Raw genomic sequence first — 14,748 nt, forward strand, 5'->3', positions numbered from 1 at the left:
TCCAAGTAAACTCATTATAAAGGAGTTCAGCCTGGAGTGGGGTTCAGACCTCTTCCTGTGTGTCTGTACAACAAGAGGATATATGTGTGGAGGAGTTTAAGGAGCAGGTGCAGGTGGAGAATGTTTGAGATGTGTTATAAACATCAGTTGAGACTGTGTGTGTGTGTGTGTGTGTGTGTGTGTGTGTCCGTGTGTGTGCAGCTTTTGTTTAGATGTTGATGTTGATTGCACAATGTATCTTAAACCATGTGAAACAATGCCACCTGAAACTCTGAGCTGACATTTTCTCAAGAATAGCCACAGGCAGCTATTCATTGTCGTTATCATACCCACCATCTAGAAGTGTCATCAATAACATTAATCACCTGCCATCTGTCAAAAACAAACCAGAATAACAGTCATGTTTTCACTTGTGTGAAGATGATGATCCAACAGTGTTTTTAAATTGTTTGTTTTGCTCAAGAAGTAGGAGAATCCTGTCAACCCATGAAAGAACATTTAATCCTGTTGTATGTGTGTTTGATGTTAATAGATTAATACTATGTGTATGGGTCATAAGTGATTATTGAGAGGAGATATTTTTGTGACTATGCAACGTTTTTTAGGAAAATCCTTCAGACCCCTATGACTCGGTCGGGTTTATGGGTTGATTTAAGGATGTTATGCCGTTATGTACGTTCTCTACTGCCTCGTCTCAGTGCCTTCACTCCGTGGACAGAGACACTGAGACGAGGCACTTTAATGTCATGAAAGTGAAATTTAAACATAAAAGTCTGATGCTCCACAGATGATCAACACTTTTTGGACACTATGTGAGCTTCACCTCCCTCAGGTCCATGTGCCAATTTTGTGCACAAGATGTCACAAATGATATCAGGCAATTTGGCGAAAATTGTGCTGAATAATCACCTCCCAGAAACCATTTGATATCACTCAGCCTGTGTTTTTTTTCTTTTATCTTTGGTCACACTGTCAGCGTGTTTCATGAGAAATACTTGATCAAAACGCCTGATGAAAGTTCTGTAAACCAGTACACAGGTTGGCACAGCCTCACATTTTCCTGAGAAATTTCTTACAGTCATGTTTATAGCCAGGATGAAAACTTTTCCCACCACAAACGATTCTCTGTAATTGGTTAAGGGGGACATGTGACAACACCTTACCATCGATCGAACAATATAAAAGCAGCAGCAGCGATCCTGTTGATCACAGCTTTGGAGACTGAAGACGAGCGAAGAACATGTTTTCCTGCAAACCCAACATGAGTGATCTGGGGCAATCCCTGTATGCCATGGCAGAACAACTGATAGCTTTGGAAAACAGGTTGGAGACACTGGGGGAAACAGGTAGAATGAGACTTTCTTCTTCAACATTTGAATTAATAATTTATCAAAGAGCGACTTTTAGTTTTCTGTGCCTGTGCAGGAAGATGTTGTGGATTTAAAAACAAAAACAAAAAAGTGATCATTCGTAATTAAGTAATGAATTAATGGTAATCAATATCAATGTGAATTCAGTGCTGGTTTTGACACTGATAAGGTTGAAACATGTTCATATGCATGTGATGAACCCCAGTCTTTAAGTTTTAAGGCTGCTCGGCCTCCAAGGGGCCAGTAATGAACAAAAATGTAGAGAAGTAACGTACATCAGCAAGAAATTGATTCCTAACACTGTGTCGTTTCACTCCACAATGTTCAACAGTTACTGGCAACAGTTCAACCTGTACTAAACTTCAACCTACAAGTTGCTCTTTAAGTCTTGTTTGTACAGAAAAGGATTAGGGTTACTGTAAAAAAAAAAAAAAAAAAAAAAAAATCAGAGTTCAAAGTCAGAATTAAAGTCAGACTTGTGAAAAAAAAGTCAGAACTAAATATTTGTTTTACAGTGGCCCTAATCCTCTTCTGTATGTTTGTATTGTGATGAAATACAAAATGTTCTACAAGAGAAATGCTTCAATAAAATAACAGGATGCAAACATGTTATTTTACACAGGCAAAACCAAGGTGGCGTTCAGTGCAGTGTTAGAGGAAGGTGGGGCACATGGACCATTCAACACAGACACAACTCTGGTTTACAGCAAAGTGTTCACAAACATCGGTGATGCCTACAGCAGCTGTACAGGTAAGGACATCACACGCAGACTAAATCACCTGTAACTGTTAGATTGTTGATACATTTTACAAACTGGCCTGATGAATATATTGTAGCTGTATATCATTAATATTATATTAATATTAATATTGGTAATCTGATTTCTATCTGTGCCTGTTCAAAGTGCAACAGATTATGGTTTAAGTTCACTGATGACCCGTGTAGTGCCAGACCGATAAAACAGTAACCAGTAATATTACAGTGTATATTAACAATGAAGTGTCTCGGTGCAACGTAGCAGTAAAAACTTGACATGTAGTTTCATTAATCTGGGCATTCATACTAATTTTGAAAAGTGGGTGGGACTTTTCCCATCCTAGTATAATGGCTGCGATGCCCATGATAAATTAGTCATTGAATCAATTTACATACGTTTAGGGATTTATTATCTTCAAACATGTTTTCTGGGGCACTTCCTCAGGATGAAATGGCAAAATGTCGACCTACTGATAATTTTTCTGATGCTACTATAGCCAGATAAAGAATCAAACCACCTGTTAAATGACATCTACTCTGCTTAAACATTTTCGAGAGGAGAAACTCCAAACCTCTGTTAAAATTGTCCCACCAACATTTTTAATGCTTTCTACACCCATGCATGAAGTAGATGCATTTGTTTCCTTTACTGAATATTACTGCAAAAATTCAGATGCAGATCCAAAAAGTATTCATATTTGGCTACACGCCACTACCATGTTGTAATTATTACTTTCTCATTCAAAGCCTTTCAGAAACCCATAAAACTGATGAACACTGTTGTTTTCACAGGTATCTTCACTGCACCTGTTGCAGGTGTTTATTACTTCACCCTCTTCTATCACGCTGGAGGACACCACAGATCATGGCTGGATCTCTTCAAGAACTCTGAGGTGATAGTCAGCACATCTGATCACAAATCAGGCTCTGACACAGCTGATAATGGAGGAAATGCAGCTGTCTTGCAGCTGCAGAAAGGAGACGAGGTTTATGTGCGCATGAGAGCAAATAATCATGTTTGGGCAGCTGACAACCACACCTCCTTCAGTGGTTTCCAGCTCAGTTAGAATCAGTGAGAATCAATTAATTCAGAAAGATGTTTCCAACAACCTGAGATCAATGATGCACCGACTCTGTTACCATTCAAATGTACATTTAGATTAAAACAGGTGGCTGTTGCTGTCATTTTACTGTGATCAGCCAGAATATATCATTATTCCACTGAGTCTGAACTGATCCATTTACTGTTTCATGTCATGAAAGTGACAATAAATATCACAATCGGATGGTCCACAGAGGATCAACACTTTCATTTTGGACACTACATGAGCTTCACCACCCTCAGGTCCATGTGCCAATTTTGTGCACAGTCACATCAGATTTACCAGATAAGAGTCAAATATTAAATATTTAATCATTGATCTCAGGTGTGAGGGAACTTCCTGAGTTTTAACCAACATGATTCTGCTTTTGCTTGCTGTCTTATATATCCACCATGATGTTGCAATGTTTAAGTTGTTGGGAAACTAAATACAAGTAAACTCATTATAAAGGAGTTCAGCCTGGAGGGGGTTCAGACCTCTTCCTGTGTGTCTGTACAACAAGAGGATATATGTGTGGAGGAGTTTAAGGAGCAGGTGGAGGATGTTTGATATGTTGTGATGTACGAAGGAAGAAGAACAATGTGTCTTCAACCTGGAAAATGTCACGACCAGGTAAAGAAAGGTTGAATAACACCTTGAGTGAAATCATGTACATCCTGTTGTTGTCTACAGTTTATGTGTGTTATCTCAAAGTGCTGTAAGAACTGAGGAGAGACTGCCTCTCCTCAGTCATGTCTGTGTACTGCTGCTGATGGCTCCTAATGCAACAATAAAGATCTACTGAGCATCTGAATATTGTTTCACCTGGTTTTTGAGCACAAACTCTCATCTACAGTCGACAGTTTTAATGACATGTACAGATAATAATCAGTAAAGGTCAAATACATAAAAACCTCTTTGATAATAAAATATGCACTTGAATGTCATATTCATGTTAGTCCTGAGAGGCAAATGGAGAAATGGTCAGTGTATCAACTAATTGCATATCTGCATGAAAATAAGTGTATATTTTGGTTTAGTCTCACCACTTGTATCAACCTGTTTTCAGCCTCAACAAGCAGTTTCAAAAACTCAAACTTCCTGCCAAGCACTAAATAGCAGGTTAGAAACTAGTGACCTCTAGTGGCCATGGTGCTAATTACGGCAGCAACTCAGGTGAAGTAATACAAAGAACGGCACATTTCACATAATGAGGAAGATGGATTCAGGTATGAGGATGTGTTGGATGCCACACCACAGAAGCACTCGTGTATGAGGGAACTGGACCTGATCGCACAGTTTGCACTGTTCTCACTGAATGCTTCCCTCTATGTCCTCCGTGCTTGGTTGGGAATGCAAAGAGCATGCAAGGTCTGTCTGGACTGATGCAAAGGTTTTGCAAAACAAAAAAGGTTTCTTGGCCAGGAGTAAAATAAGCAGTCCTTCTCCATTTAAAAAACAAATCATCGTGGATTGAAAGACAGATTGAAACTTGATGGTCAGGGCATTATTATGTTTTTGACAGACCTGTAACCTGAACTGAGGTTAAAGTTGTTATTAAAAGAGTCACCCAGCAGCTTCTTGTATGCCTATTTAGTGTCTAAATTCAGTTAAAAATAAATAAATACAATGAGATTATAACACAATCATAAGCGTTATTTTTCAGAGATGTGTTGAGTCTTTTAAAAGGAGACATATAATCCTTTTTCGATTTTTCCTCTCCTTCAGAGTGTTATATGGATTCCTGCATGTTAAAAGGTCTTGAAAGTTAAAAAGGTCAAAGTCCGCACCAACAGAAGCTCCTCTCTCCCACAGAAAACACTGCTCCTGAAACGCCTCGTCAGTAGTCCCGCCTTTAATTCTGGGACTTTGTTACATCACCATGTCACACATTTGCATAGTTTATTCCAAGTGGCTAGTTTGGCTCGTAAGAATTGATTTAGCACAGCTGCTCTGTTATTGTTAGCGGGCTGGCTCAGGAGTGTGTGAGCTGACCAATCAGAGCAGACTGGGTATTCAGGAAGGGGGGCCTTAAAGAGACAGGAGCTAAAACAGAGCAGGAATACAGTGTTGTGTTTTTTGAGCATTAAAGCACGTAAAACCAGACTAGTAGTAACTCAAAATAATTTTTTTAACCTGAAAATTAGCATAATATGCCTCCTTTAAGTTTGCCATTTGGCATTATGATGTACATGACGGCATGAGAATGGGGTCCTAAATATACAAAAAAACAAACAATCACTTTTACTCACTAGCAATATAAATACTTGTTTTTATTTGTACTTGTGACAGTTTTGGTTTCATTTGAGATAAATCCAGTGCAAAAACATACTACAAATAACGCCATACGACATTAAAAAGATCATATTGAGTGATTGCTTAGGAATACATATTGTTTTTAAATCTTTACTGAATCATGTTTTCTTGTGTATTGATATTAGGACTATAGGCCAACGCTCTATAGGGTCATTCCATGCCAACTCACCCAGTGACAGGACTACATTAATGCTACACAGAATCAACACTTGGTTGCGAGACACTGAAAACTAGTTGAGATATGAATTCTTCAATAAATGTATGTCTTGGATGTCCAGGACAAATTTCAACCCAATCCAAAAAAAAAATGCAATTGTTTAGGCTTAGAATACAAAGAATCACAGAAACATTATGAAATTGAGCTCTGAGTGCCAAACCTAAAACATTTATAACTAAAAAGGTATTTGGAGTTGAGCTATGTATATTTTCCCTGAGGTTCAATTAAAAATACCCAGTGGTGTCAAGCTTAAAAATGTTGAAACACTACCTCGAACTGCAGTCGCTGGTTTCTCAGCTTGCGCCACCACCACCCCCCACCATGTGAATACCCTGGACTTTTTAAAAGGGCTGCACTAACAACATCCATCCTCCCCAACATGTACTGCTCAGACACTAATACAGTTCAGCGTCGGCAACTATAAAACTTATAATGGTAAAACATTCAAGGCTGTGACACCTTGACTTGCCTGGAAGATTAATACGAACTACTTGTGTATGCACAGCAGAAACCCAGATACTTCACTATTAAATACTGAATCAGTCATGAAAGTCAAAAACCTTGCAGCGTCAAAGCCTCATCCTCAGGCCTATGTCTCATGACTGACATCTGTGATAACCAACGGCGCTGTATTCTTCCCTTCATCGCAAACACCCGGGCTGAAGAAGGGGAAGATCCTCTCCGAGAACAAACACCCGGTGAAGGTGTAGACTTGAGACTTGGTCTCCACGTTATAGAATGACACAGTCCCCTCCTCGTAATCTGTGAAGACTCCGATGATCTTAGGCTTCTCCTTGAGGGACAGAAGGACCGAGGGGGAGTCCAACGCCCGATACTCGTCCCCGCTCCTCAGCCGTACCGTCCAGTAGCCGTTCTCTGGCTTCGAGGTGATCATCCCCTTCCTGTTGACCGACTCTTTGACCACACCCAGGTCCCAGAAGGTCTTTGTCCCCACTGCAACCTGAATGACGATGCAAGAGGACATATTCAGCTATATCTCATGGCTACTGTGATTTATGATATATTAATCATCGAACGAGACGCTGACCTGGAAGTAGAACCTCCCCGAGAGGAAGCCTCTCTTGCCCACAACGCAGATGACGGGGTCAAACCGTTGGGGGTTGTCAGGAACGATGTGCAGCAGCTCGCCGCGGCCCGCCTGCTTTCCGTCAGCTGATAGGACAATGTTTGGATGGGCGGTGTCTGCGTCTAAAACTACGTCAACTATGGGAAAAAAGATGACTTTTACATCCACTTCTAGTGCTACTGCTCGTCTTCCTGATACTTAAGAAGACAAAACCAGAAAATGCAATGCACTGAAACAAAATGATTATGTTGAATGTGGTCTTACCTGCATATTTCTGTACCATCTTCATCTCTGTCAGAAAGATAAACATGTTGTATGAGCTTATTTGCAGTTTATATGAGAGGCCCTGTTCAGACCTGTTATTTATATTTGTCTTGGGTCAACTAATCACAAGTGGACCTGGCATTAACATGTTTTTAGACAAATAAAGAAAGAACTTAATGTATAACATTGACCGATTTCACAAGAATTTGTCTTAGACAGTGTTTCACAATGTTTATATAGTTTCTCTAAACTCAACAAACCACAAAATTGAGTGTTTTTTAAAGGAAGATTGGCTGTTCCATCCAGACAGGACGCATCAGTTGACTTTACCTTCCTTCTTCAGACCGTCCAGCTCACTGCTCAGGGTGTCGTTTACTTTAGACAGCGCTCTCCTCACCGTCCCCACGCAGAGCTCAGGGTGGACGCTGATCTCCTTCCACTCCCTGGTGGGTGGAGGTGAGGTAAGAGAGGGCAACCTCTGCGAGACGTGAAGATATGTTAATATTAGTGTATGGATTGAAATAGCACGTTGATCTTTTGATAAGATTCTTAAAACCACTATCAATATTTTTCAACAAAAATAGCCGAAATGATTTACTTTCTGCTATCTTTAACAGAAAAATATCTCATCTTTATCACGGGGAAGAAAAAAAACGTGAAATGTAAGAAGCGTATTTTTGATCAGTTTCTTTCTTTTAACCTCTCTCTACAAACTTCCAGAACAAACAAATCAATGAATACAAGATGAATCTTGCTCGTAATATGTAAACAAAATCTGCCAATGGAAAAAAACTGTCTAAAAACGTGTCTCGTTCGACATCTGATTGTAACCTGTAAGAGGTTCAGATGGTCCTCAGTGTTCCTCAGCTCCTCCAGCTCAGCGCTCCTCCTCTGGAGCTCAGTGATTTCCTGCTGCAGCTCGTTGACGAGCTCCTCTGACCTCCTCTCCGCTGCTCTCTGCTTCTCCCTGATCTCTGTGTTGACCTCAGTCTGTCTCTCCTCGACAGAGCGAATCAGAGACGCACAGAGACGGTCGCTCTCCTTCACCTCCTCCTCGGCACTTATCTGACGGGGGAAGACAAAAAAATGAACAATAATGTAAAACTGAAATGAAAGAGCAAGAAATGAACCCTGAATTTGAGGAGAAAATGACGCAATACTGATGTCCATGCAGCAACTTCACTTTACATGATAACACATCTTGAAGTAAGTGGGCTCAACCATTAAATAAATAGACTCTGATTGGTGTTCAAAGGGTAAAAAAAAGTAGAAAATGCTGTTTTCAGACTCACTGCACTGAGCTTCAGACAGTTTTTGATCTCCTCCACTTTCCTCAGACGTTCCTGGATCATCTGCTGAAAATCCTCCTCAGTCTTCTTCATTTGGACCTGAACAGGCAGAGCACAAACTGAAACTGTAACAATACTCCTTCGTCAGTTCTTGTGCATGCAAAAGGTCTTGCGAGTTAAAAAGTCCAACCGCCTTAAATTTTGTGACTCTGTGACATCACACTACATCACCATGTCACACGTTTGCATTATTTATGCCTCGTGGCTAGTTTGGTATGTAAGAATTGTTTTAGCTCAGCTGCTCTGTTGTTGTTAGCGAGGCTGGCTCAGGCATGTCTGAGCGGACCAATCAGGGCAGACTGGGTATTTTGGAGCATTAAAGCATGTAAACCTGTTCTGGTAGTAACCCAAATTAAATTTTTTAAACTGAGAATGAGCATAAGCTTCCTGAGCCTTCTTTAATACAGCCCATGATCCCTTGTGTTCACTTTTAAAATGTTACTTCTCATGGCAATAAATATTAATTTCAAGGCATCCATAGTGATCCATAGATTGCTTTTTGGTCTTCAGAAACTCTTAAAATCAGTGTGTACCTTCCTCTTCTCACTCTCGTCCTCTATCGTAACAGCCTGGTGATCTTTGTGCTCGGTCTCGGTGCAGAACTGGCACACGCACTTCTGTTCGTCCCGACAGAACATCTCCAGCAGCCTCTCGTGCTTCTTACACATCCTGTCCTGCAGGTTCTTCACCGGCTCGATCAGCTTGTGGAGCTTCAAGGTGGCGACTCTCCGGTGAGGCTCCAGGTGGGCTTCGCAGTACGAGGTCAGACACACCAGACAGGACTTGAGGGCCGACACCTGCAGCGACGTGGCGGCGCAGACGTCGCACACCACCTCACCCGGTTTGGCTGTGGACAGCGGTGAAGCCGAAGAACAGACTATTATCTTCCTAAATGTGTCCGCCAGCTCTTTGAAGGCCGTGTTGATGCTTATTTCAGGCCGGGGGGCGAATGTTTTGTCACAGGTGGGGCACTGGCAGACCTCGCTGCTGTCCCACACACTATGGATGCAGGCCTGGCAGAAGTTGTGTCCGCAGGGAGTGGTGACCGGGTCGGTGAACACCTGCTGACAGATGGAGCACTGGAACTGCTTTTCTGGTAACATGTTGCCTGAGGAGGCCATTGTCTGCAGAACAGTTAAAAAGAGGACGTTGTGTGATCAGTTCGGGAAGATCTTTGATAGAGGAAGTGCATGCAAAGATGTATACGTAGAACAAATAGTGACATGTCAAAATCAGACTGAACTTACTAGGAAAACAATGTAATTGTCTAAAAATATATGATATTAATCGGTGAAAAAAACATTAAATGAAAGGTTATCAAAGTAAAAACATAGTTGACCACCCTCCACTTTATTTATCATGCATTGCCATATCTGTGTAAATATGTGGACCTATGCACAACTTGAAATTCAGGACTCACACCCTGCACTGTTTGGTGTGCTCAGTGTGTTAGCCATTGTTTTCTCGGACACACCCACACTTCCCAGAGAGAATAATTACACCAGTGCACCCACTTCCCATTACCAGTTGAGAAAATAGCTATAGTGAGTTAGAAATATGATTAGTACTGCTTGCTTGCAAAAAGAAATCCCTAAACGGATCATATAAGCAAGTTAGCTTTAGTTTCAGCTTGAGAAAAGCTACACTAGCAGTTAGCATACTAGGTGTAAATACTCAGTAAGTTTTATGAAAGAAGCTACAGCCAGAAGCTTGTTAGCTTAGCTAAGCAAAAATAAGTTCACCTCACCATCACCTCTTAAACTCAATAATTAACATTTTATATCGTACTTTTAATACTTCAGAAGTTGAATAATAATGATTAAATCCATTTTTTCTGAGCATAGGCTACAAATAAAACCAGAGTAAAGCTTGAGGCCTTACACAGACTGCAGCTTACAGTATCTCATCTGTCAATCCCACTACAACCAGGAAATATGGTTTATACAGTCATATCAACTTACCGGGCTGCAATCGCCTTTGTTTCAAAAGAAAAACAAGTTCACAAGCATAAAAAGTGGAAAAGATATGGAAAGAGAAAGATAAGCAGGAACTTTAAAATCCTTTTAGATGGAAAGTTAAGTTACTGAGCTTAGATTACAATAAAGTCCTATTCCCTGCATAAACTTGATAAGTTTAACTGTCTTTTTCACAACACAACATAAGTATTTTCAGCTCCTACAGCATATTGCTCATACTCACAGATACTCCTCTGATCGGCACACTTCTGTCCTCACTGATGGCACAGCAGGTGACTCCGCTGCTGTATGAATGGTTATGGATATATTACAGGGCTACCTGTGAAACAGGAAAATGTCCACGTCAACACAGTTACTCATCAGCCTGACCCGGCCCGCCCCCTCCTGCGCCCAGCACTGCTTTACCTGATCTTTAAATAGCAGCATTTAAGGCACAAGCTACTATTAGTTAATGAATTGGTAGTGTTATGCTAACATGTTGTGGCAGGAACTATGTGATCATGGATATATAATAGTAGCTCTCACACACAGGAGGAGTGTGTTTGCCTCATGGGTGTGGAGTCCAATGGTTAACATTTTCCAGCTGTGACACACCTGAGGTTCATACTGGCCACACTAGTCTGACCGAGGAATGCTGCAGGTCTGCATTGCATTACAAATCTGCCACTGTTATGGTACGGTCATGGTAACGTGATTGGCTTCAGGCAGCAGCGTCATCAATACGTCAAATACTTCCTCACTGAGGGCATGCAGACGAACACATTAGGGCACATTAGATGTAATCTTTGTTGTTTGACACACAGTTTTCCTGGAACCAGTCCAGCTCTCCTAAACTGGTGGCTCATTTGCAGATTAGAGATCATGTGACATGTGATGGGTCCTTTTACAGGCTCATAAAGTAAAAACAGGATGTGCCGTAACTGACCTTTAGTGGCTCATGAAAAAAGACTTTTAATGACAGAATGTGTGCACTTTACTACATTTAAAGTGGCAGCCCAGTCACCAGGACATCATGTTAGCAGTTAGCGTTTGTGCAATACACAGTAACGTCCAAGGTCGACATGTTAACTAAAACTAAAACTGCAAACTAAAAACTGTTCAGTCTGGCTTTCATGTGGTGTCTTTTATGGTTTTAATGTTTATACTTATTTAATTTGTTTTCTTCATACTATATTTTGTATAGATTTGTATTTACGTTTTACTGATATTATTATTATATTTAATTATTTTAACATTTCGTATATTGCGATGTGTGTGCATTAGTCTCTAAACCTGTTTTTGTTCTTTTAATCCTAATGTTACTGATAATTTTTTATTTTTTATTTATTCGTACCACATTTAGTCATAAAAATACAATATATTCATAATTCATTCAACTTTCTCTGGGTTACATTTTTCAAACAACATCAGTCCTGATAATAATGACCAAACAGTCAATCTTTTTCAGGATTTTAACCCTTTAAATACCAGTTTGTTTACATGATACCACTGTTTTTTTTAAATAAAGAAACACACACAAAAATTACTTTAATATATAGTATTTTTATCAGTTGCATGAGGATTAAGTTTAATTATGAAGCATTATAGGACACAAGGGGAATAGCATGTATTTGGCTTATGGGCCACAATACAGGTAAATTGCCCTATGTGGTGAAAAATTATAAAAACTATAAAAACTCATATGGTATCACAGAATGAAAGCCTGATGGGATGCATGATTTTATGCTGTAATGACAATGGGTCGAAAACATTTTATTGGGTTTTAATGGTTCATAACACGTTCAACAGATTTAGCAGTCTGTAATATACACAGTGTATCATCAACATATTATATGAGCTGAGGCTGAAATTTAAAAGAAACAAAATGTAATGTAATGTATGCAATATGCATTAATACAGCCAAAATGCTCCAAAAATGAAAGTTCAAGATAAAGTTGAAGTTAAAACCATCTTCATCCGTTACCGTAGCGACCAAAACAGGGATTTTAGGCCAAACCATGATGCCTTCCTAACCCTTACCAAGTGTGTTTTGTGCCTAACCCTAAGCACGGCCTTGTGTCAAGAGATAAATTGAAAATTCAACCCAAACAATCGTGAAGTCGCAACATAAGTTTGAACTTATCTGTGATTTTGCAGAACCGTACTTGACTAACATTTGTGCTGCTGATTGGACTGAAAGTGGAAACCGAACTATTCCCCGCTAAGCATTTCCAAGTGGTGGTCCACTGATTTTGGGCTTCTGCAAAATAGATTTATCTACAAAGTAAGAGCTATATCACAGAAAGGTTAACAACAAAGAATATAGGTAGAGGTGTATTTTCTTATCCAAACAAGGAGCCTCACAGCACCTCATGTTAGCATAGTGTTTGCATCAGGCGAGGCCGTGCGGCTTTACATCTGCTTTGCATCTTTGAATACAAGACCACAACAAACATTTTCTAAACCATCCATCCAACACCGCAGTTTACTTAAAGGAGAAGCACAGTTACCTTCACTTCAACAATAATTTGTGTGGTTCAACGGCTCATTTAAACTCGTACCGTGTCAAAAAACAACATTACATCTGTATAAAATTAACATTTTCCGTTCTGAGAGATTCAAAAAGGTCAATCACCCTTTTTATTTTCAACGTGATTCGTCGGACTCTGAGATTCTGGGATGGGTCAGAGCTTTCAGATCACATTACAGCTGTCAGGAGATGAGATGGATGATACTTTGCATGTCTAGGAACCAAAAAAGGGGCATAAAAAGGCCTGGTTACAACGTTTGTCCGGGTAATAGGTTATATCTCGCCAATAGTCAGCCAGATTTAGGTGAAGGACAAGAATTTGAAGATGCCACCGGCCTGCAATCCTTTAAGCCCAGGTAAGAAATTTTTTTTTTTTAAAAAGGGCGAGCCTTTTTATCTTGAGAAGTAGATTCAATTGAATCAAGGTAATTCATTTGTCATTCTACAACACAGAGTTGCACAATGAAATTTGAGTAATAAGTCTAAAGTGTCGAGGACTGAAACTGCCAAAATCAAAAATAAATATATGTATGGCTCAATAAATTACTTCATATGCCATTAAATACGTCAAAAATGTCTGATGGTATTTATGTAGTAAACAAATAGGGTAATTAATACATAGGTAAATTAAAACAGAAATCTGAATTTAAGTCACATTTCATAAATTAAAAAAATAATATTTATATTTCATATTTTAGTGCATCCAATGGCATATTGATTTATTCATTGAGCAATTTGTTTTGTTTTTAATTTTGGCAGTTTCAGCCCTCCATACATTCATGCTTAACACATAAAAACACATGTACAAATATTTAAAAAAAACGCTAAAATGCAAGATATAAACACTGACATTGAGGAAAGAATGACATAATACAAGTAAAATAATTTTATCTTATCAAGTTGGTTCAGTCATGAAATAAGTCGACTCTGATCGTGTTTGAAGGTTTGAAACAGAACAATGACTTGAGATTAGACTTGCAAGAGCACCGATAAGTGAAACACCCTGAATATTAGTAAATTATTCTTAATTCTTTTTTAGCAGTTTTAAATCTGCACACACTGAAAAAATTTAGGACAAGAAGGAAATCACTGATTTATGTAAAAAATGACCTAGACAATGACTTTTGTCTTTTGTCAAAAAATATGTTATGTGGCTTAGTTTGACAGTAAATTACTCAGTTTTAGGATTTTCGTTTAACTGAGGCATAAAGATATATTCATGAATTCAATCAATTTAAGAATACACCATAAAACATTGACCACATTTGAGCACCAAGCATCAGTGATGAAAGCGTCCGTCTCCCCTCGTCTTACAGGAGTCTTACACATTGTTGGCGTTATGATCCTTGGAGCCAGGTCTCTGTAAAGATGTGGCCGCAACAGTTTCTGATTTCCTGAGTCCCATTTCATGTTTCACGCTGAACTCCCATCTCCTGACTGATTTAAGTTATTTCTCAGGGAAAGCTTAACAAACTCCAGCGGGCTTATGTGACCATCGCCGCGGTTTTGGCTGCCTCGTAGACGTAGAGTAGCAGAAACATCAAACATCATCATTATTGATGAGTTGATGAACTGCATTGAGGTTATGCCTGATTGCACACAAGTTATCCTTTATATATAATTATTTATTTTACAGTTTTCTGAAGAATGTTTCTCATCCGCAGGTATGAGAAGGACCCTGTTGTGTATCCTCCTTTTATCAGGTCAGTCTGTATATCTATATATCTATATATATATATAGATATATTGAGTAAAAATTAGTGGTTGCTGCCAACTTGATGCCACTTCAGGTGATCATCAAAGTTACCCTATTTCATCCTG

The 14,748-nt window shown here is 39.4% G+C and overlaps 2 protein-coding genes across 2 annotated transcripts; one reads left to right on the forward strand and one right to left on the reverse strand.

The window, feature by feature from the left end:
* The first annotated feature begins 1,217 nt into the window (after positions 1-1,217).
* On the forward strand, positions 1,218-3,773 carry LOC311251455 (complement C1q-like protein 4). The gene is made up of 3 exons (XM_084343868.1): positions 1,218-1,346; positions 1,993-2,121; positions 2,920-3,773. Exons 1-3 carry the CDS (start codon positions 1,241-1,243, stop codon positions 3,192-3,194), a joined length of 510 nt encoding a protein of 169 aa, XP_084199994.1. The 5' UTR covers positions 1,218-1,240; the 3' UTR covers positions 3,195-3,773.
* A 2,390-nt stretch (positions 3,774-6,163) lies between these two features.
* On the reverse strand, positions 6,164-10,684 carry LOC311251523 (E3 ubiquitin-protein ligase TRIM39-like). Its single transcript, XM_084343989.1, has 8 exons — positions 10,642-10,684; positions 8,976-9,566; positions 8,386-8,481; positions 7,925-8,158; positions 7,424-7,571; positions 7,094-7,120; positions 6,791-6,966; positions 6,164-6,703 (listed from the first exon to the last, which is right to left on the reverse strand). The coding sequence occupies exons 2-8, from the start codon at positions 9,561-9,563 to the stop codon at positions 6,332-6,334; spliced, it is 1,641 nt and encodes a 546-aa protein (XP_084200115.1). The 5' UTR covers positions 9,564-9,566; positions 10,642-10,684; the 3' UTR covers positions 6,164-6,331.
* Positions 10,685-14,748: the final 4,064 nt, after the last annotated feature.

This window comes from Pagrus pagrus (genome assembly GCF_965226575.1).
Source record: "Pagrus pagrus genome assembly, chromosome: 22".
Classification (NCBI taxonomy): Eukaryota; Metazoa; Chordata; class Actinopteri; order Spariformes; family Sparidae; genus Pagrus; species Pagrus pagrus.

Coding starts and splice junctions, on each gene's coding strand:
- LOC311251455 (XM_084343868.1), top strand. CDS start 1,241: ATGTTTTCCTGCAAACCCAACATGAGTGATCTGGGGCAATCCCTGTAT. Junction 1,347..1,992: donor GGAGACACTGGGGGAAACAG/GTAGAATGAGAC, acceptor TATTTTACACAG/GCAAAACCAAGGTGGCGTTC. Junction 2,122..2,919: donor TGCCTACAGCAGCTGTACAG/GTAAGGACATCA, acceptor TTGTTTTCACAG/GTATCTTCACTGCACCTGTT.
- LOC311251523 (XM_084343989.1), bottom strand. CDS start 9,563: ATGGCCTCCTCAGGCAACATGTTACCAGAAAAGCAGTTCCAGTGCTCC. Junction 6,967..7,093: donor GATGGTACAGAAATATGCAG/GTAAGACCACAT, acceptor TTTTTCCCATAG/TTGACGTAGTTTTAGACGCA. Junction 6,704..6,790: donor CGGGGAGGTTCTACTTCCAG/GTCAGCGTCTCG, acceptor ATCGTCATTCAG/GTTGCAGTGGGGACAAAGAC.